At 42.6% G+C, this 24021-nt stretch overlaps 1 protein-coding gene across 1 annotated transcript in view; it reads left to right on the forward strand.

The window, feature by feature from the left end:
- The window catches only part of LOC135222583 (nuclear transcription factor Y subunit gamma-like), a gene marked incomplete at its 5' end in the record, with an annotated part of 199834 nt that overhangs the window by 137335 nt on the left and 38478 nt on the right, over positions 1-24021 (forward strand). Inside the window, 1 exon segment of the mRNA XM_064260657.1 lies at positions 16850-17005. Coding sequence (XP_064116727.1) covers positions 16850-17005 — 156 coding nt within the window.

The following is a 24021-nucleotide window of genomic DNA, read 5'->3' on the forward strand; positions in this document are numbered from 1 at the left end:
TGTAAACAAAACAGCGCCTTGATCCGTGAGCTCCCAGCATCCCCCAAGGCGCGTGATTCAAAAGTTTTCGCCTAGTAGGCCTTTAACTATTTTTCCGCGAATTTAAAGAAAAATTTTTTATATCGACGTACCGTACGTCCAATCGGCACCCAACAGTCAATTTATATCAACGTATAATACGTCCAATCGGCGTTAAAGGGTTATCAAGGCTTGGGCCGTTTTCGTCGAGCTGGCAGCCTCCCTATGCTGGCACCACCGAATGGATGCCAGTCCGTTTACGAAATTTATCAAACCAACCCCGAGAAGCCTTGAAGTCTGGGGTTGCATTCGATGTCCCTTCTCCTGCGTCGTCTTCAGCCTGAGCACTCAGATCACCAAAAATGGCGCTGGCCTTGTGGTAGATTGCTGTTTCAGTTATCATATTGCCAGCGATTTCTTTATCCTTAATCCATACGAGACGCAGCATCTCCATCTCATCATGCACATGGCTCCTCTTGTTGGAAAAAATAGTCATGCCCTTGGTAGGTGTAGCTGCTTTGATGTCTTCCTTCTGCTTAAGGATGGTGTGTATCGTCGACGAATTTCGGCTGTATTCCTTAGCGATCACACTCAACCGCGTGCCAGCTTCATACTTCCTAATTATCTCCATCTTTGTCTCCATGGAAAGCATCCTCTTCTTTTCGTGAACTTCAGCAACATTCTTGGGACCCATGGCTAATAACGTAAGTAATTAAGTTAACACACAACATGATAAAGTAACTTACAGTACAACGAAAGTGAAATCACCAACATTGAATTTACGTTAACAAACAAAATCTATGGGAATGAACAAATTCCAAGTGTGTACGATAACACTGCCGAAACGAAATGGTTGAGGAACGCCTATACGTAGATGCATGATGGGACAGATGCTGACCAATAGGAGAGCAGGATCTTACGGCGGTGACTAGCATCATGAACCAATTGGAGAGCAGGAGGATGGTGGTGAGTCTACTGAGTTGGCCGCGCGAGTTTTAAAATTGTTCTTGGCGGCCCAGGCGAATTAGTGACTAGCGAATTATTCTACCAGTCTTCTCTATTCTTCTTAATACATATCTTCTTTTCATCAGCATGTAGCTGGTGTATCAGTTTTTCAAAGGACCATCAAAGTTTTGTTGTTGTCAGTTTTATTACCTCAGGTTTCAAACACGCTCTGGCGATTATTTTCAAAGAGTGAATGGATTGACATACAAGTTTCATAGGTATATATAGCAAGTGGGGGTGGGTTTACAATTGACAAGTTGGTCATTAAGCTGGATTCTGGTTGGTCACGGGTTGGTGATGCACTCAGTCCTGGAGGTGTTGAGATTTTCTGGGCCTATTGGGTGTGGGTACGTATTTGGGAGTGGCTGTTATGTAGTATTAAAGATCTCCCAGGAAATGTGTCTCTTATATCTGGTGATGGCTCTCTTTCTCTTTCTCTCTCCTTTCTCTCATGCCTCCTCTTTCTCTTTCCTTCTATCTCTCATTCTCACTTTCTCTCTCTCTCCTTTACTCTTATTCTCTCTCTCTCTCTCTGTCGCTGGTGTCTGGTGTAGGCTGGTTTCTTAAATTTTTCATTATGACAGTAAGGAGAAATTCAATTTCCTTCATCATGTTGATGTTTAGCTTCTTTTCCAAAATATGCAGTGCCTCAAGAAGCTGTAGGCATCAGTGGTCCATTGCCTGGTCTATGATTTGGTGCTTTTTACAAGTTCTTCTCTTTCGGGCCTTCTTTGATGTCTTTTGAGTATAGTGATTAAAAATAACTCCTTCTTGGAAGTGACAGGAGAGGTGCTTGGAGAGTTTGGTAGTGGTCATCCTGATATATGAGTGGGGGCATCATTTCATCGGGCATGTAAATTTGTAGATGACACCACTTCTCTTTAAAGACGTTTCTGGGGGCGCTGGCTTTTCTTTAAAGCAATAACTGGCTTGTTTTCATATTTTTATATCAGATTAATCTTGTTGCTTTCTGCTGTAAGAGTTACATTTTCACTTATTATTTTTCTAAGGGCTTTCTCATCTATATGTTTTTGATGCATGTGGTTCCTACGATATAGTTTTATGAACTAACTATGGTTATCATCAGTGCCCATCATGCTTTCACAGTGCCAGTTGTTTATAGATACCCCAGGTTTTATATATGCAACAAGGAGAGCATATAAAATCTAATTTTTTTATATTTACCATGTTAATTGGCCCTTTGTATACACAGGTTCACTTATCATGGTTTCATTCATGCTCAGTTACACTCGGAAACAAATTTTAAGCAAGAAAAATGTTAAAAATTCAAATGGTCAAATAGTGCATGCCATACCAAGATGCAAAAACATCATCAATTCAGTGTCCAGTGATACTACAGCATTGCAGTTTCACTACTCTGTCTTCTTTGCCTTCAGCTTTTCCCATTTCTATATGAGGTCGCTGTTTCTAGTCAGCCTTTTCCATCTTCCTCTGTCCTGTACATCTTGTTCTCTTAGACCCTTTTCCTTCATGTCATTCAATAATTTATCTTTCCACCTGAATTTTGGCCTTCCCCTTCCTCTTCTGCCTTCCACCTCCATGTTCATAACCCTCTTACATAAGTGTTTATCTTCTCTCCTCATGACATGACCAAACTATTTGAGTTTTCTTTCCTGAGCTTTTTTTGAAACCTCTCATACTTTGACTGCCCCCGTGATCAATTCATTCCGGATCTTATCTCTTTTTGTGATGCCACACATCCACCTCAGCATTCTCATCTCGGCCACTTCAATTCTTCTTTCTTGTTCTTTCTTTATTGGCCAAGTCTCTGCCCCATAGAGCATGGCTGGTCTAACTACGCTTTTATAAAACTTTCCTTGAACTTTTGCACTGATCTTCCTGTTGCAAAGTATCCCTTGCACTGACCCTCCTGTCACAGAGTATCCCTGATGACTTTCTCCAATTCATCCTTGCACACTGAATTCTATTACAGTAGTGCCTCAGGTTACGAAATTAATCTGTTTTACATGTAAATTTTATAGTAAAGCTTTACATGTAAATTTTATAATAAAGCTAAATTGACCAACAAACAATGAAATACAACAATTTGGACCATTCAATACCTAACCTAACCATTACTGTACCTGTAAATAAAGTGTATTAGTGTACAGGGTACAAGAAATACTGTATGTACATGTACGTACGTATGTAGTAAAATGTGGAACCTTACCTTTTGAGTGAGGCGATGTCTGAATGTGGCGACAGAGGAGGAAGACAAATGGCAGAAAACATGAATACTTAACTTTATGAAACACATTCTTGGGATCCATGGCTAATAACGTAAGTAATTAAGTTCACACACAACATGATAAAGTAACTTACAGTACAACGAAAGCGAAATCACTAACGAATTTATGTTAATGAACAAAATCTATGTGAACGAACGAATTCCACGTGTGTACGATAACGCTGCCGAGACAAAATGGTCAAGGAACTCCCTTACGTAGATGCATGATGGGATAGATGCTGACCAATAGGAGAGCAGGATCTTACGGCAGTAACTAGCCTCAGGAACCACTGGGAGAGTGGAAGGATGGTGGCAAGTCTGCTGGGTTGGCGGCGCACGAGTTTTAAATTGTTCTCGGTGGCCCGGGCAAATCTCGGACTTTACAGTACACCCTTTTGTGACCTGAATTATTTTCGTACACAGAAACAAAAAAATATCTTCGTCTTTGCCTTCGTAACCTGGATTTTTCGTACGTAGGGACTTTCGTATATAGGGGTATGACTGTACTGACTTTTGCATCCAGGTTTCCATTCTCACTAATAACAGAACCAAGATATTTGAAGCTAACCCTCTTTATGTCTTCTTGGCCCAATTTCACTGTTCCCTGCCATTCCTCTCCACCTGTTCATATATATTCTGTCTTTGTTCTGCTAATTTTTAAGCCTCTACTTTCAGGTTCTTCTCTCCATCTTCCTAGCTTGAGTTGGACACCTTCTCTTGTTAGATCAGTCAGCACAATGTCATCAGCAAACATTGCACACCAAGGCACCTCTTCTCTAACTTCCGACGTTATAACATCCATCACAATATCAAACACGTAGGGACTAAGGGCTGAACCCTGGTGGAGACCAACTTTCACCCTAAACTTCTCTGTAGTTCCAACAATGCTTCTTAGTTGCGTGGTTGCCTGTGCATACATATCTTTCATTATTCTTTCATTATTTTCGGAAACACTTTTCTCTCTCAAGCACCTCCATACTTCCTGCCTAGGTACCCTATCATATGCTTTTTCAACCCTATCATATGCTTTTTCAAAGTCAATAAACCAGTTGTAGTCCTTTCTGTTTCTCTCTATATTTCTCTACTGTCTGCCTTAGTGCAAATATTGCACCAACTGTGCTCTTTCCTGGCATAAAACCAAATTGTTCTTCACAAATTGTTGTTTCCATTCTCAATCTTCCTTCCATAATCCTCTCATATATATTCATTGTAGTTCCCACACTCCTGCACATCACCCTTCCCTTTGTAGATTAGGACCATTAGAGTATTTCTCCACATGTCTGGCACTTTCTTGGCGATATATCTTGGTCATTATATCCCACTGGGATGTCTATGGCTTCTCTGCTGATATCTTGGACTATTCTTTCATGAGGGTTTCCATGTCTTATTATTCTTCTGGGGTTTTCTTCAATTAGTAACTCTTCAAAGCACTCCAACTAGCTATGATGGTTTCCTCTTTTGATAAAACTTCCATTTTTGTCCTTGATCTGTTTGATATGTGTTAAACCCTTAGATGATTTATCTCTGCTTTCTGCTATCTTGTGTATTCTCTTTTGGCCTTTAGCTGTCTCTTAAGTTCTCATAGAGCTTGTCCATTGGAATTGCTTTTGCCTGTGCTACTGCTCTTTTAGCTTCTTTATTTGCAGTTTTCCAAGCTATTTTATTTTCCTTAGATTGATTGCTGTCGTAGGCTACTCCTGCTTTCTTTTTCTTCTTTATCTTATCTTGGGTGTTAGGGTTCCACCACCAGCTTTCGTTCTAATTTGGTGGTCCTCTACCAGATGTCTTCCCCAATAATTCTTCTGCTATTTTAAGGATCATTGCACTATTTCCTATCCACCAGGTGTTCACATCTTCTGCCAATCTGAAGCCCTTAAGAACTGCTTCCTTAAATCTCTCTCTATTTCTCTCTTCTAATCGCCAACACTTTATCACCACGATTTATCTTCGGTTGGACTACCTTTTTCCCCATTCCTACTTGTCTTAACATGAGATCTGACACTGCTAGCCTGTATTGTCCGCTAACACACTCTCCTTTAATGGCCTTACAATTCTTCACTTCTGGTAAATGGTTCCTTCTGCACATTAAGAAATCTATCTGCGTTTGTCTTCCCCCACCACTATATGTCACATAGTCATCATTTGTGAAAAAGGTGTTATTAATAGTCATGTCAAATGCCAGTGCAAAGTCTGTCATCAGCTCTCCTTCCTCATTCATTTCTCCCATGCCATCCATGTCCTCCATGTACGTATTTTACTCATGTTTTCCTGATTGCACCTAATGTGTCCATTCAAGTCTCCCCCACAACTAACCTTTCTTCTATTTCTGTTGATGTCATGACTTCATCCATATATCTCAAGAACTTATTTTTCACCTCCTCACTGCACCCGGTCTGTGGTGCAGATGCACTTACTACATTCAAGATATGACCACCACAGCACAACCTTACTCTCATTATTCTCCCACTTTTCCTTTCAGCGCCCACAATATTTTCTTTAATTTCTTTACTGATGACAATCCTTACACCACTTCTTGTTTCATCAGCTCTGCTATATAGCAACTTACAGCCATTGCCAGTGTCCTTTGCTTTGTATCCTTCACAAATAAAATGTCCACTCTCCTTCTCTCCATGACATCTGCCACTTCCCTGCTTCAACCATTCGTGTTGCCAATGTTCAGTGTTCCAATTCTTATTGCTTGAACTTGCTTCTTTAACCACACCCGTCCTTGAAACTGTAACCCGTGTCCATTTATCAGTAAGGTCGGGCAATGCTTCCGCACTTGGCATGAGAGGGGAATGCCCTGGCCTTCTACTGGTAACTGTTCCTGGCTGTTCATGGTTTTAGCAAAACTTTTGCAGTCGGATGCCTTTCCTGCCACCAACCCTCACCGTTTACCTGGACTTAGGACTGGCATAGAGTTGTGCTGGCTTGCACCCCCTATGGCTGGTTTGTTTCAGAGAGGGGGGAGAGAGAGTTAGAGAGAGAAAAGCATTCCAATACTGCGCTACAAAACCATCCTACATACCCGTAGTGTATACATGTGTGCGCGCACACAAACATAGCCCTCTCCCCTGTCATTTCTAATTTTTTATTTTTAAAGTTTTGTCTTAAGTTCCAATGCATAAAACAATGACAAACAATAAAGACAGAAATGTTCATAATATTTTTAAATGCATACTTCTCTATTATGATATTTATAAAGCCCAACACGAAAAAGATGACTATGGAGTATAAGCACAATAAAATTTTATCTAGGTTGTCTATTTATATTGACTATTGGCTCCTTTCTTTCAAGATGATCTATGGATCATGTGTCTATTGTTCTTAGTTCTATTCTATCCAAATGAGTGGGCATGGGAGTTGAGGAATTCATCATAAAGAGGGGTATGTATTTAAAAAATGAATTTTGTTACAAAAGTTTCTATTTTTTGCAATAAATCGTACCTCACTATCATGAAAGCTGATTGTCACATTTAAAATGGTGGTACGTAAGTGTATGGGACCCAAAAATCAAACCCATTAGAAAATAAAATACATTCTGTGTGGACCTTCATACTTCCTAAAACTCAACAATCCCTAACTAGGATAACTAGAGCAGAACTACCCTAATTGCTCAGGATGTGAGTTTTGATGAAATGAGTGAAAGAGCACTGTAGTCTATTTTGAATTTCTACATCCTGCAAATACGTATTGAGTGACAAATACTGAGTTACATCTCCATTATATTTCATTTACAGCCCTCTGCAGCGAGGATTTTTAAGGAAACTAAAAGAGGTTGCCATGGTTCTCTTGCTGTAGAACTTGACCTTCAACAAAGGTAAAAAGGGAAGTTCTAGTTTGGCTTGTGCTACCTTGATCAAGTTCTTGAAGAAGGAAGCATAGCATTCTTAGACATTAGGACATCTGACCTTCTAGGGCTACAAAAAAAAAAAGTTCTTGATATGTGAGAGATCCATAGCTTTTTACACATAAAGTTAGAGCACCCTGACTAGACAGGTGGAGGAGCCTTCCCTATCTGTAACCACAAAGGACAGACTGGGGACTTCAAACAAATAAAGTAGAGTTCGAGACTTGAAATCATTCATTACCCTGAAGACTGGCAAAGCAGAAAGGACCCCTACTTGAAATGTAAAGCCCAGATTACATTTGAAGACTTGAAGCTTCCTGATCCTTTTATCTGAGGCCAAAGCCAACAGGCATGAAGTCTTAATCATTAGATGCTACAGAGAGGCTGTATTCAAGGGTTTAAATGGGGACATGCTCAAGAACTTTACACAAAGAATTTACACAAGTTTTATAATACTGTAGTTCAGCATGCAGTAATCCCTCGGCTATCATGGGTGTTAGGTTCCAGGCACCCCCTCGATAGCCGAAAAACAGCGAAGTAGATATAGAAATCTATGGTATATTTGTTCATATACGAAACAAACCTTCGGTCTTAACATTAGGATTTACTAGCGCCAAGCTGGAAACCGGTAGAACTAAAATTACACTTGTGAGATCCAGGGACTAATGGCATCTATACCAGGTCACGGGGCATGTATACCCAGAATGCCCACGGCTACCTGTGACCCACCAGTTATTTTCCTACCGCCTTTAAGATAAGACGTGTTACTGTCTATCTGATTTAAAGCCGGTTTTTCAGTTTGCCCGTTCTTTATCCATTTCATTTTTCATTTTTCATTTCCTATTACCTTTTCTTTCTCCGAGTGTGATCAGTGTGAGGTAAGAGTGTATACGTGGTATGATGGAGAATTTTGCCTCAACATCGGGATCGTCTACCGTTTCGAAGAGGAGACAAAGGAAATGCCCAGGAGTCAGTGGCTTTCCATGTTCTAGGTTCCTAACTTCGGTGTCTACGGATCCTCATCCAACGTGTAGTAGGTGCAGGGAAAACGTATGTACGATTAATAATCCATGTTTTGTTTGTCGCGGTTGGTCGGTGGAACAGTGGAAGAAGTTCTATGGGAAAAGCCAATACAAAAGGAAGGTGGTGACGCCATCTTTGGATGACCAAACCTTACCGGCTTCTTTTGTATCGGCAATAAACCAGGCTGCTCCATATGTTTCTCCACCTGCTTTTGATTTGTCTCATACCCCTTCGGTTTCTCCTAGCGGTTCAGTATCGGAAACGTCAGGAGGGGCCTTGGGTAATCTTATGAATAATATGCACTCTCCTTTGTTCCCAGCAAGTAGAGGGGGAGATCCGCCATCTTTGTTCCAGGCTCCCTCTCCTCAAGCGCATAGGTTAGATGGTACGTGGTCAGCGCTAGGCCTACCAGGCGTACCAACCTTGGATGGTCTGCTTGCGCATTATATGACGTCATGGTTCCAGCAGGGTCCGGCAGCGCTGAATGTTCCTCATCCCCCGGGCTTGCAATTTATGGGAATTAATGCCGCGGCTTCACCATCACACTCAGTGTTTACAGCGATGCAGAACGTGGGAGGTAGTTTGGCAGCAAACGTGCGGTTGCCAGCAGAAACCTCTCAGTCTCTCCCTACGAGAGGGATGACGTCACAGCATACGTCACACACTGATATGGCAGGCGTGATGACGTCACAGACCGATTCTCGGCCTATTTCGCTGCACCCAGACGCTAATACGCCTTCTGACCCGTCAATGCAAACTGTAATGCAGAAATTACAGGATATAGAGAAGAGAATGAATAAGAGAGACAAAAAGAAAAAGTGTGATTCGTCTTCTTCGTCTTCTTCCTCTAGTTCGGCGTCATCGCTAAGTCCGATAACGTCACGGCGAGCGCCAGTCAAGCGTTGGAGGAGGATTCGGGAGTTCCTGGCGGATCCTGGGGCTAAGAGGAGAAGAATCAATTCTTCCTCATCTTCGGACCAAGACTGTCATATCCAAGTCAGCAGGAAGGTCGGGAAGTCAGTGGCTATTAAGCACAAGGTTAGCAGACGAAGCCGTTCGCAAGAATCCGAACAAGCGAGAGAGGTGACGGCCGGCGGACTAGCGGCCGATGCGGAGTTGCCAGTTCGGATCGCTAAAACTACGGTACCTCTGGTAAAATTGACGTTGGCGGTGAAAGGTGCAGCAGAGGATGGAATGCAGGTCCCAGTTTCGCCCGTAAGGCCGTTCAAAATACGTACGAAGGACGATAAGGCTCCTATTAAAAGTACGCAACCTCGGCGGATACGTTCGTGGAAGGCAGTGTCTGTCTGGATAGAAGGTCGAGGCCGGACTCGCCGACGCTCGAAAACGATGCCAATACTAATAGAGACGAACTCTTATCTGTCTTAAGGGAGCCTTCATCTTGGAGATCTAGACGAGATTCTCGCTCTAGATCCGTGAGCAGAGAAAGAGTGAGGCGTTCTCGTTCCCCTGCTGACTATCCGGGATCGAGCCAACAGCGGCCAGCAAAGATCAAAGAGACCGCGGCCGTAGGGGCAGGCGGCCGTGGAATTCCGGGCCATCTGTCAGAAGATAGGGGCGAGACAACATCCCTTGTGACGGAGAATGTTACACTAGAGCCGGAGGAAGGAGAAAACCAAGAGTTTCTGGCCTCGTATGCAGAGGTGATTGATTTGATTCGTCAATTCAATAACCTTTCGGAGAAGACAGAAACACCGGCCAGTATGCTTCCGCCTGGAATTGACATGGCATTTGGATTAATGAGGGATACCAAGGTGTCGTATGAATTGCCTTGTTCGAGTCATGCGGAATCGGTCTTGCAACACGTAAACGCAAAGATTGCAGGGAGGGATAATTCCTTAAGATCTAATAGATCATTTAAATTTATTCCCCCTCCAATGATAAAGCAAAGGAAATATTATACGACACCAAAGGTCCCTTTGCTGTCTAGACAAATGAACCCTAATGTTGTAAGATTAAGGCCTGGATTAACCTTGGATCAGGTTAAAATGGAGTGCCCTTCGATGACGTACCAAGAGGCTGCTACGTTAGAAGCAACAGCTTCTTCTGTCTTTCAGGCTGCTTCTTGGTTAGACCTTTGGTCAACAGCAGAGGCGAAGATTGCATCCTCGGAAGCAACAAGAAAAGTAGTGGATGAACCATTGTTCATTAGATTACTACAGTCAGGTTCCAAGGCGATTGCGTACCTGACAAACGTAAGTGCCAATGTTTGGGCAAATATCCTGCTAATGAGGAGAGATGCAGCGTTGGCTAGACTAAGCCGCAATGTGGATTTGGATTCCCTGTTAGCAATGAGGAATGGGGATATCTTGGAATCGCAACTGCTGTTGCCAGAGGTCATACTGGAAGAGGCGATAGATAGAAGAAGGATGGACACTAACGATAGGTTGGTGCAACAGGCAGTTAGGAAAACGTCTAACAGTCAAACTACTTCTTTGGAGGGAAGACAACAGCAGATGTCTCGAAAGAAGACAGTGAGACATAACATCCCTAATAGAGTCACAAGACCCTCTTCCCCAAAGAGGCTAACTCATCGGCCCCCTTTTCACAATACGAAACACAGAGGAAGGGGCAATAGGGGAAGAGGGAGAGGCTCAAGAAGATAGGATGGGCGCCTCCCATCACTCGGCCACACCAGTGGGGGGTTGCCTGGCAAATCACTGGAAGGTGTGGCAGGAACTAGGGGCAGAGCAGTGGGTGGTGGATGTTCTCAGGATCAAGTATTTGATCCCGTTCGAGGTAACCCCGCCCCTGACAGATCAACCATTACCCCACGTCACTTATGCCCACAAATCTCAGAAGGCCACTATTCTTCAGGACGAAGTGAAGAAGATGATGGAAAAAGGAGCTGTGCAACAAGTATGCAGTCCGGCAGAAGGCTTCTACAGCAGGATTTTCCTGGTACCCAAAGCCAACGGGGAGTGGAGGACAGTAATAGACCTGTCAACGCTGAATCTGTTTATAAGGAGGAAAACCAGTTTCAAGATGGAAACTCCGAAAACGGTTCTACAAGCAGTCAGAATCGGAGACTTTATGCTGACAGTCGATCTAAAGGACGCATACTTTCAGATACCAGTCCATCAGTCTTCAAGGAAATTTCTCCGCTTCAGTCTTGCAGGGAAAGCTTTCGAATTCAAGGTCCTGTGCTTCGGATTGACAACGTCTCCTCAAGTTTTTACAAGAGTGTTCACCCTCGTGTCGGCGTGGCGCATGCTCAGGGATCAGGCTAATAAGATATCTGGACGATTGGCTGGTGATAGCAAAGTCCAGGGAGAAATTACTCAGGGACAGGGCGGCCCTCCTGCAGCTTTGTCACAGCCTAGGTATTGTGGTAATCAGGAGAAGTCGCAGTTGGATCCAAGTCAACGTTTGGAATATCTGGAATGGTGATAGACACACACAAGCCAAAGTATTCCCGACAGACCAAGAATAGAGAAATGCAAACAAGTGGTGAATGCCTTTCTGGGAAAACAGACACAGCCAGCAGACAGTGGCAGGTGGTGCTGGGAATCCTAACCTCCCTGGAGAAGCTAGTACCACAAGGAAGGCTACACCGTTTGGTCCCTACAATGGAAGGATGAAGGAGTTTTTTGGTCACCAATGGTAGATCACCCGTACGAGCAAATTCCCCCTTGTCGGCAGAAGTGAGGAAAGACTTGCTGTGTTGGGTGAACGACGACAATCTGACAGTGGGTGTCCCCCTTCAACAATCCTCTCCAGACCTCTTGCTGTTCTCAGATGCGTCACTAGAAGGCTGGGGAGCCCATATGGAGGAGTTGATGGTGTCAGCAAAATGGAGTTGCAAGGACAGAGAACTCCATATAAACGTGCTGGAGTTGAAAGCAGCTTTTCTAGCTCTACAGGAATTCAGGGAGAGAGTAATGGGACACTCAGTGGTATTGATGTCAGACAACACCACAGTAGTAGCTTATATAAACAAGCAAGGAGGCCTAGTTTCTCGGCAGTTACATGTAATGACAGTTCAACTTCACCAGTGGGCTATAGAGAACCTGGTAGACATCAAGGCCAGGTATATTTCGGGAAAAAGAAACATAGTGGCCGACAAGTTGAGCCGCAGGGATCAGATTCTGGGAACGGAGTGGTCCCTGCACCAACAGGTAGTAGACAGGATGCTCATGTTGTGGGAAGGACCGATCATAGACCTATTTGCAACCAGGTACAACAAAAAGTTGGAAGTGTATTGTTCAGTAGTCCCAGACGCAGAGGCAGTAGCAGAAGATGCGCTACAACACCCCTGGGACAATCTGGACGTGTACGCATTTCCTCCATTTTGTCTAATCCGTCAGGTTCTGAACAGTTTAATGCGGTCTCAGAACCTCAAGATGACCCTGGTAGCCCCGTTATGGCCGAAAGCAGAGTGGTTTCCAGACCTACTGGAACTCCTAGTAGATGTGCCAAGAGAGTTACCTCCATGGAGCAACCTACTGTGTCAGCCGCACGTGGAGAGGTACCACCAGTCGGTGAAGTCCCTATCGCTTCACGGGTGGAGACTGTCAAGTATCTCCTCCGAGCGAGAGGGTTTTCGCAGAAAGCAGCAACTCAGATGGCAGGTAATATCAGAAAATCATCTGCTATAGTATACCAAGGAAAGTGGTCAGCATACTGTGATTGGTGTCGTAGAGGGAACTTGTCTCCACTCGGTACCACTATTCAGCAGTTAGCAGACTTTCTGATATATCTCAGAACAGAAAAACATATGTCTGTATCTGCAGTGAAGGGGTACAGGGCGGCTCTAGCCTCAGTCTTACGAATGAAAGGAGTGGACATATCGTCTTCATGGGAGTTGGCCATGCTGATGAGGAGCTTTGAACAGTCATGCCCACCAAAGGAGCTAAAAGCCCCAGATTGGGATCTGACCAGGGTACTGAGTAGTCTGACAAAACCCCCCTGCGAACCACTAAGGCAGTCCACGGATAGGAGCCTGACCCTGAAGACAGTCTTCTTATTGGCCCTGGCTTCAACCGGGAAAGGGTGGGGAGCTACATGGGCCTCTCATATCTCATAAAGCACTCGAGATGTTGGAGATCAATGGTATTTGAGTTTGTCCCAGAATTCGTGCCAAGACCCACCCAAAATCCAACAATAGTAGACGGCAGATTCGACTCCTTTACCATACCTTCCTTGGCAGACTTTGTAGACAACGACAAAGCTGAGATGCCTTGTGCCCCGTCAGGGCACTAAGGGAGTACTTAAAGAGAACAAGGCACCTCAGGCCGGGGTGCCGGAGGTTGTTCGTAAGTACAGGACGGAACAAGAAGGAAGTGTCCAGGAATACAATATCGTTTTGGCTAAGGGAGACGATCAGAGGTGCTTATATGGCAGAAGACAGAGGGTCAGACAGCCAGGTGGGAGCTAGAGCTCATGACATCAGGGGCGTGAGTGCTTCTCTGGCATTTCAGAAGAACATGTCTGTGGATAGAATTCTGAAAGCTGGTGTGTGGAAACGCCAAACAACTTTCACCTCATTTTATTTGAAAGATGTTGCCCATAGATCCTTGGACACCTTTTCCTTGGGTCCAGTGGTGGCGGCCCAACAAGTGATATAGTTCATCCAGTGCCCCTCTGGCGGTCAGTTTGCGTCTAGTCTAAGATGAAGGTATGAAAGTAGAACGAATGGGATGACTGGTCTTTTTTCTTTACTACTTTCTTGTGCTGGAACGGACTAGATGCAGGTGAGGTGATCAGCCATACTGTGAAGCTATCTTAGGTTATGATATACTTTTCAGTAGCAACACACCCCTCTGGATAATAGGGAAAAGAGGGGTGAAGGTGGATCCAGTTGCAAGGGACAAGAGTAAACAGTAGAATGGTATCTACACCCAGTGGGGGAAAACCAATAGATCCGCTTATATCTTTGGTTCTAGGTTCATTGTCCATTCTCTTAGAATTTCCTATATATTCGGAAATGGATAAGGTGGCAAACTCCCAGTCAGTTGTAGAGACTTACCTCCCTCCAATAGTAAGTCTTTCCTAATGTTAAGACCAAATTTGTAACTAATTTGTATTTTTCATAACTAACAAACCTGAGGTCTTAACAGGTAAAGGCCCACCTCGAACCACCCCTCTAGCAGTCTAAACTGGGTTAGAAATATAACTGGTGGGTCACAGGTAGCCGTGGGCATTCTGGGTATAGTATGCCCCGTGACCTGGTATAGATGCCAATTAGTCCCTGGTATCTCACTAAGTGTCAATTTTAATTCTAAAACCGGTTTCCTTTCCAGCTTGGCACTAGTAAATCCTAATGTTAAGACCTCAGGTTTGTTAGTTATGAAAAATACAAATTAGTTACAAATTTGGTATTTTTTTCATAATTTTTCTTATTCTTTTTTTATCTTTATAAATTTAAGCTTTTGTAAACCTTCCCAGCAGTCTTATATAAACCCTTAATACACTCTTAAACAATTTTTATAACTAAAAATTACTTTAACTTGCTTTACATAAAAGAAAAAATTAAAATCGGAATACGCACCACTGAAGATCTTTCATGAAACCTACTCAACAGTTATACAGTAAACCCTCCCAACACTCATATGTAAACCCTTTATACACTCTTAAATACTTTTCAAACTAAAACTTACTTTTATTGTAGAAACATGCTTTGCGTAAAATAAAAAATTAAAATCAGAACAATTACCAGTGAAGATATGTAAACTTGATTAAAGAAGATGATGATTAGCTGTGCAGTACTGTACGTATGAATATGATGATGATGACGAGGTAAATGTACTGCACAGCAAAGAAGAGCATTACTCTAGCTCTTCTGAAAGCACCACTTCATCAGGCACTTTGTAAGGTGATGCGATATCGTCGTCCAGCGTCTTAACTTCCATTTCCACTGTAGGAGTACCAGTGTTTTTTTTTTTTTTTTTTTCTTCTTCTTATGGGTGAGGAGCATAATGATTGGGAGTTGCTGACACTGTTTTTTTCTTTTGTGTAAGGATGTTCTTATACACCTGCATGGCCCATTGATTGCATTTTGGAACTGCAACGAACGAATCATCTGCGGGTCCCAGTCTTCAGCCATTGACTGGAGTTCTTTTGCCATTCTTGCTAGAGTTGAGAGGCATTCCAATGTTAGGCCAACCTCCTCCTTTTCCCCTGGATCCTCATGTTCCTCTTCTTCGTCCTCACTTGCTGACTTTGTCATCTCCGTCAAATTTTCATCCACTAACGGATCTGAGTGGGCCTCGATCAGGTCATTCACTTCACTAGTCATATCAGTGAAGCCCTCTCCTCCGAGCAATTTCGCCAGCCTCACTGCCTTACCAACTGCCGCTTTGTGAATTTCGTCAGGAGAGAATCCATTGTAATCATTGACTGCTTCTGGCCACAATTTCTTCCAGCAAGCATTAAGTGTTTCTTTCTTCATCTCCTTAATAGCCTTCTGGATATTACGGAGACACGTTGCAATAGCGTACCCACACCAGTACTCCTTCAGTGAGAAGTTGTCATCCGCATCCATAGATTCGACCAGGTGTTGTAGGGAATTTCGTGTGTACAGCGCTTTAAAGGCTCGAATAACGCCTTGATCCATGGGCTGAATCAGCGATGTTGTGTTAGGCGGTAAGAATTCAATCTGTATGCCCTCATACGACAGGTCGATTGTGTGGCCTCCAGCGTTGTCCATCAGAAGAAGCTCTTTAAAATCAAGGCCTATTTCAGCAAGATGAACCTTGACTTTAGGAATGAAGCACTGGTGAAACCAGTCGGATGTCAGTGCTTTCGTTATCCATGCCTTTTGATTATGCATCCAATGAACTGGCAGTAAGTAATTATATTTTATTTTGAGGGCCCTTGGGTTTTTGGACTTGTAAATCAGCGCTGGCTTTATCTTAAAACCAGCAGCATTACCACACATTATAAGTGTGAGGCAATCTTTGTAAGCCTTGAATCTAGGGGCTCTGGCCTCTTCCTTCATAATGAAAGTTTGTGATGGCGTAAGTTTCCAGAAGAGACCAGTCTCATCCATGTTGAATACTTGTTCACGTAAATAACCTCCTCCATCAATAATTGCCTGGAACGTCTTGTTTACGTATTCATCAACGGCCGGTTTGTCAGCAGATGCCGCTTCTCCTTGCAGGGACACGCTTTTAAGGTAGAACATCTTCTGGAATTTATCAAACCATCCCTTGCTGGCAACAAATTTGGTTTGTTTGGTAGGAGATGCCATAGAAGGTCCTGGTTCTGGGTTTTCGTCACCACCATCTGTAAACCTGTCGTAGAGCTGCCTGGCCTTAAGTGTTTCTTTCTTCATCTCCTTAATAGCCTTCTGGATATTACGGAGACACGTTGCAATAGCGTACCCACACTAGTACTCCTTCAGTGAGAAGTTGTCATCCGCATCCATAGATTCGACCAGGTGTTGTAGGGAATTTCGTGTGTACAGTGCTTTAAAGGCTCAAATAACGCCTTGATCCATGGGCTGAATCAGCGATGTTGTGTTAGGCGGTAAGAATTCAATCTGTATGCCCTCATACGACAGGTCGATTTCATTGTAATTGGGAAAGCTTATGTTGTAGTTTTGAATTTCCCAATTGATAAAAAGTTATAGGATCATATGTATTATCTCACTAGCAGGGTAAATTTTAATTTAAATTTAAACATTAAATAGGATTTTAAAGTGAAGTTGCTACCTTACTGTTCAAAAAATAAATTATTTGCAGATACAGCTTACCCCACAGCAGTTGCAGATGATACGATTGCAAATGTCGGGTGCTACACAGCAGCCGATTATAATCCAGACTGCACCTATCCAGGCTGTAAGTCAGCAGGCTCAGACAGGTGTTTCTTCTCAGCCTCAGATTATTCAACTTCAGCAGGTATTTATACTGTATCTTTGGAGCATTTTTTGCAAAAATTTGTATACCATTAACTCAATATGTATGTGTATATATATATGAACTTCATTATTTTAGGTCTAGGAATTACTTGTGAATTAGTAATGCAGTTACCATTTGTGGTTACTAGTTGTAAATTCCCAGCATGCCTGCAATATTGTGGCCAATTCGTTGTAGTGTGTTTTAAAGTGAATAAATGAAATATTTTTGCCAAATAATCTTCCAGCTGTAAGTACCCTAAGTAGATGATAAATACCAAATTAAAGTTAAAGAAAAAATGCTTTTGAAACTCATGTAGTATTTATTTTTTTTATTTATTTTGATAGGCCTATCTTCTATAACATGTAAAGTAGCTAAGTAGCTGAATAATTTCCCCTGAACATTGATTATTTACATAGCTATAAGTTTCACTTGTAGTGCTAGTTTGTTTGGCTAGGCGACTGACCCTGCCCACTTTCAGAGTAAGAGAGGAACCAGCTCAGCTGGGAACTTCATTATGTTGTCATCAGCAGCGGTTTTTTGGATTTTGGTTAAGCTTCTCATTTGGTTGTATTTTATGACAATTGGTGAAGTATTCTCATTTATGGTAACCATTCTGGCAAAATTAGTTAGTGTCAGGGGTGTTATAGACTGAATTTTACCGTTTTTTGACGATTTGCTTAATTTGACTAATAGGCTTGTTGACACGTCTTTTTGGCATGTCCAATACTAGCTCACAGAGTATTAGGTATTGCAGCAAAGAGCCTTATGTAATCCTCATACTTTGCATACTAGCTGTAGAGGTCAGATTTGTAACTAGGATTTGACTTGCGATGAATGTGTTAATTGGGATTCTAAAATGTGGAAGTCTTTGAAGAGTCATTTGACAAAATTAGAAAGGATAAAAAGAGGAAAGCAGCTTCTAGAGCCGGTAACAAAAAGACATTAACATTAGCTAGCCGAAAATCTGCTAAGTCTTCTGTTGTTGAAAATATTTCTGATTCTATATCTTTTATTCCATCCAGTTCCACACCAACTCCTAACCCCAGCTCCCTTATTCCCGATCCTGACCTTATTGGCTGTCTTGAAGACAGCTAATTAAAAATTTTTGTTAGTGCATATGATGGAACAGTAAGGCACTTCTGTGAAGGTCCTTATAGACAAAATGATAATGTTAATGGCGCCTCTGTTAGGAATGTATCGGCGCTGATAACTGGAAATTGGTGCAATATTTGGTGCAATATGACCCCAAAAATTGCTGATTTTCCATGTTAGACAAGCCCCACATAACCGGATCACCGGTAACTGTGGGCTGCCTGTACATGTCTTCAATTGAGTGCCCATCTGGCACCCAGGAGCTTCCTTCCTCTAAGAGAGTGAATGAGTGCCCATTTGCTCCCAGTACTGAATTGTCCCTCTTCACTGGATCCTTCTTGAGCCAATGAGTGTCCATTGGCGCCAATAGCAGCAGTCAAGACTTCTGCTTCAGTTAAGCGACCGTTGGAGACAGCAGTCTTTGGCGCGTACTAGCCTTTCAGTGTCAGTTCACACATAAGTAGTATATGAATGCCTACCAGCACCTAAGTACTCACAGAAGTCAGAGTGCCTATTGACACCAGAGCACCAGAATGTTCATGAGAGCCTGAGAGCCTAGGCCCCCAACACAGATTGTCTCCCAAACATTCATTGACTGTCAATCTTGGTTTATTGTCAGCACCAACTGGCGCCCCTTCATTACTGGCTCCTCATACTCCTCGTATTCCAATTCAGGTCACTGCTCCTGTTCATCAGGCTCCTATGGTTGAAGACCAGTCTTTCTTATCCATTCAACAGAAGTTGGATAATATTATAGGTTTGTTTAAGAAGACTCTTGTGCTTAATCCGGATCCAGACTTGTCTCTTGTGTCTTCAGATGTGGAAGAGGAAGCGGACCCAGTCAAGCCTCTTACTGCCCACACTTCTCTTTTGACTTATTTATTGGCAACATTTCTTAACTTCTCTCCTGCAGCTCCAGCTTCACCAGTGTCAATGTATCTTATGGATAACAAGATGTCAGATGAACAACTCCCTAAGATGGTGCTTTACAAGAAGTTGACAGTTGGCTTTCAAGCAAGAGAGAACAAAAGCATCATTTAGCTGTCCTCCTACCAGATTGACTCAGAGTAGGTACTTATCATACATTACTGGAGAAACTCCTTCCTTGGGAGCCTCTGCCTCCTCCCAGGGAGACTTTTCTGGTTTGATAAACTTCTCTCGTAGATTGACCTTCAATGCTTTAAAAATCGTATTCTCCATTTCAGAGCTATACCATTTAATTAGGCATATTTTGAAGGTTCTGAAAGTATTTAGCTTTCTGGACTGGGCAATTGGAGCTCTTGCTCGTAAAACTAAGGATTGCCCTATCCTTCAAAAGGATAATTCAGTCGTTTAGGAGTGATTCCCTGCCTTGACAAAGGTATTAGAGATGGCTCTTTGGAGTTAGCTTTCCTGTTTGCAATGGTGGTCTAAAAGAAAGGGGAGCTTTGGTGTTCCTACACCACTAAAGGAGTCACTCATACGCAGAGGTCTGTGTTCCTGTTTTTTTCCCTTGGACAAACAACATTTTTCCCCACAAGCGACAATGCTGCAAATGGCTTTGTACCTTCAGAGAAAATCTATGCAAGACCTTTTTTGCTCAATCGGCCAGACAGTCGAGAAATTCCTGCTTTCATATCTCGGACAGTCTCTCCTCTCCAGACGTTACTCCACCACGAGTGAACGTACGGTTTGCCTCACGTGCACTCAACAAATTCACTTTAAGACAACCGTTTTGTAAGTGAGAACATAGTCCTCCACACACCAGTGGGAGCAAGGCTCCTATACTTTTGGGAATACTGGGAAGAGAAGGGAGCAGAGTCTTGGATAATTCAGGTCCGGAAAGAGGGCTATTCCATTCCATTTATAATTAAGCCTCCTTTAACCAGCTTGCCTGTCGCATTGACAGTATATTCTTCAGGCTCCAAAAGGTTTTCAGCTCTCTCTCAATAAGAACCTACCCTTCTGGAGAAAGAAGCCGTGGAAGTGGTCGAGGACAACCATTCTCCGGGGTTCTACAGCCGACTTTTCGTTGTGCCCAAGGCTTCAGGGGGTTGGAGGTCAGTCCTGGATGTATGTGCCTTGATTGTGTATACTACAGACAACCACAGCTGTTCGCAGACTCTCCTATTCACGAATTTTTCTTTGGACTGTATACTATATCCATTATTCACAAATAAATTAGCCTACTAGCAATATTTTCCACTGAGAAGTATTCACAAATTACTGTATTTTCATATAATTTTTGTGACTAAATGCACTTTTTGAGACAAAACTATTAAAATACTCAGGTATAAGCATTTTTAGAGGGTTTTTTGTGCTTTAACTATCAAAATAGGTATTTCTAAGCATTTTTAGAGGAGTTTTAAGCATTTTGGGATTTTAGCTATTTGCTGAGGTGTGGTACCCATCCCCCGAGAGGGGGTGGGGTTCTACTGTATACAAAAGACCAAATTCAAGATGGAGACCAGTCAGTCTGTCCTTTCATATATTTGTCATGGAGATTGGATGATTTCAGTAGATATGAGGGACACATTTTCACATCCCAGTCTATTCAGACTCAAGAAAATTCTTAAGATTCATATTCCGGGACAAGGTAATCCAGTTCAAAGCGCTTTGCTTCGGAGTGTCGACAGCTCCCCAGGTATTCACGAGAGTTTTAGTGCCTATAGTGAAATGATTACACCTGAAGGGGGTGAACATTTCATTATATCTTGATGACTGGCTACTTCGATCCTAGTCCAAGTGAAATGTACGAAGGATATTCAAAAGAACCTTCTGTTAGCCCAGGAGTTAGGGTTTGATAACCTTTCAGAAGTGTCAGTTGATTCCTTCTCAGGAAATAGTTTATTTGGGGATGAGGATAAGCTCTCATACTTTTTGGGTTTTTCCTCCCCAAAAGGATAGAATCATGCCTTCAGAAAGTGGAGAAATTCCTGTCCCTGGAATCTTGCTCAGCAAAAAAATTGGATGAATCTTCTAGGGACCCTAACCTCCATGGAAGAGTTTGTATCCCTAGGAAGGCTCCACATGAAATCCCTACAATTTTGTCAGGAAATAAATTTGGAAAGGAAGACATTTCCGGACTCCTTTGTATTCCCAATCACTTGAGAGATCAAGGAAGACCTGCTTTGGTGGAAGTCCAGAGGCAGGCTATCTCAAGGGAAGTCACTTCAGCCACTGAACGCAGACCTAGTGTTTTACTCAGATGCCTCAGACCTAGGGAGGGGAGCTCTCCTGGGAGGAAGGGGAGTGTCAGGGAGGTGGACACCAGAACGGAAGAAGTGGCATATCAACATGAAAAAACTAAAGGCTATTCACTGGGAGGTTACAAGTCTTTGTGGTGGAAGTGAGCAACAAAATAGTGACAGTGCATTCAGACAACACCACAGCATTGTCTCCGTTCAGCTTAAGTGAGGCAACAAGAGAACTTCTCATTTGGGCAGATCAAAACCAGGTTTATTCAAGGGAAGTTGAATGTGTTAAGACATTAAATCCAATAGCGTGCCTCAGTCTCTGGAGGTTATGGGGAAAACTGATGTTGGATTTATTTGCAACTGCCAAGAACCATAGAATACCCCTGTATTGTTCTCCAGCCCCAGACCCGTGGACTTGGGCAATGGATGCAATGCTTGTAGATTGAACGAACAGATGTTTACATCTTTTCCCCGTTCAAGATGGTGAGAGAGGTAATAAACAAGTTCCAGAATCACCAAAACGTAAGGATGACTTTGGTGGTGCCATTTTGGCCAGCTCAAGATTGGTTCCTCGGACTTTCTGGAACTTCTGGTGGACTTTCCGAGGTTATCACCTCAAAAGTTCAATCTACTTAAAGAACCGCCCTTCAGATGGTTCCACAAAGGACTGTCCACTCTGGCCCTAATCATGTGCAGACTATCAGGAGATTGGTACGAGTGAGAGACTTTTCAAAGCCAATGTTAGAATCTATTGCTTGCCGCAGACATCAGTCCTCGAGCAAGGTATATCAGGCCAAGTGGGCAATCTTCAGAGCCTGGTGCAGAAGATGGAAATTGGAGATTTTCTCTTTTATTTGAGGTCTTCTAGAAGGCTTTCGACCTCCATAATCAAAGGATACAGAGCAATGTGAAGCTGTGTTTTTAAACATAAAAGGACTAGACCTTTCATGTAATCAAGATATCTCCGACCTTATCAAGTTATTCGATACAACTAACCAGAAAGGAGATAAGGTAGCAACATGGAACTGAGACGTAGTCTTGAAGTGGTTGACAGATCCATGATTTGAACCCTAGAAAAACTTTATTTTTAGTAGCCTTAGTCACCGCTAAATGTGTGAGCAGTTACACGCTATAGGTAAAAAGAGTTGGATTTTTCCTGCGCAAAGCAAATGTTCCTTCACCCTTGGTTTTTTTTTTTTTCTTTAGCTAAAAATGAGACACCAGCCAAACATTGGCCTCGTTCATTTGCAATAAAAAGCTTGATGGACATCTTAGATTCTGAGGAGGAAGCAAGATCTCTCTGTCTGATTACGGTGGTAAGGTACTACATAGAACAGAGAGGATTCGCGGTACATCGAGCAATTGTTGGTGTTCAGTAAAGAATCCCTCTCGCCCCCTCTCAAAAAATGAGAGATCTCGTTTTAGAAGCATTTTTGGAGGGGTTTTAAGTTTTCGCAAATTTTAACTGCATATTCGGCGGGGGGGTTTGGTACCCAACCCCCTCGAATACGTGGGTATACTGTATGTAAAAATGAAATTTTTATAATAAAATTAGGTTTTATGTATATACTTACCCAGTAATTACATGATCTAAGCCCTTCCTTCTCCCCTTGTATGGACAGGAGGTCAGAAACATCACGAAGTTCCAAGCTGAGCTGGTTCATCTCTTACCCCAAAAGTGGGTGGGGTCAGTCACCTAACCAGACAAACTTGCACTACACAATTTCCAAAATTCTAACTGCTGACAAGTGAAATTTATAGCTATGTAATTACTTGGTAAGTGTATATATAAAACTTAATTTTATTATAGAAATGTAATTTTTAATTATATAGCTTCCCCAGTAATTATATAGCTAAGAGTTTTGCCGGAAGTTAAAATCCTGAAATTAACTGGTCGCACTAATTTTCTATTTGTTTTGGCTTGGTAACAGTGCCCCGCCCACTTTCAGGACAAGAGGGAGGAACAACTCGGTAGAGAGCTCAGTTTGTTTCTGCCAGCTGATGGCTATGGTTGTCTGTTGCAGTTATTCCTGAAATTTTTGGACTTTCCTTTTGTATTATCGCAACTGGTGAAGTACTATGCTCTTGTATTAACCATCTTGGCAAATCACTTGGATACTGTTAGGTTCTTTGGTGGATTTTGCATAAAGAAATAGTTTTTGCTTTTTTTTTATTTTTTCCTTGGTGACTGTCAGGTCTTAGTGTTGTTGACAATGTAGGACACAGGTTCTGCTAGCTTTAGGTATTGAGCTAAAGGTTGCAAGACTAGGCTAACCAAGGAATCTTATGATACTCATACTTTATGTACTGATTGTAGAGAGCAGATATGTTCATTTGATACCAGATGTAATGCATGTTTTGATTGAGACGAAAGGAAGTGGGAAAATTTGGAGTCATTTAAAGAAATTGTAGAGACAAGGAGAGAAAGGCTTTGTTAGGGCTAATTCAAAACCAGCTAGCCAGGGTTCTTCTGAATTGAATTCGGATCTGAGAATTCCTGTTATGTCTTTAGCTCCTGCTCCCAATTCTCTTACTATGCCACCTTCTCAGAACAGTTGCAGGCTCCAGCACTTCCAATCCCAACCCCATCACCAATCTAGAAGAAAAGATTGCTCTGTTAGTACAGACTATGGAGCAGCTTGGTGCGTCTGTGAACGTCCTAATGGACAAGGCAAAAAGTGATAATGTGTCAGTGTAGGAGGTGGCTGTTCGTCCCATCGACTCTTAGGCAAAGGTCACTGTCACGTT

The sequence above is a fragment of the Macrobrachium nipponense genome, chromosome 8, assembly GCF_015104395.2.
Source record: "Macrobrachium nipponense isolate FS-2020 chromosome 8, ASM1510439v2, whole genome shotgun sequence".
In the NCBI taxonomy this organism is placed as follows: domain Eukaryota; kingdom Metazoa; phylum Arthropoda; class Malacostraca; order Decapoda; family Palaemonidae; genus Macrobrachium; species Macrobrachium nipponense.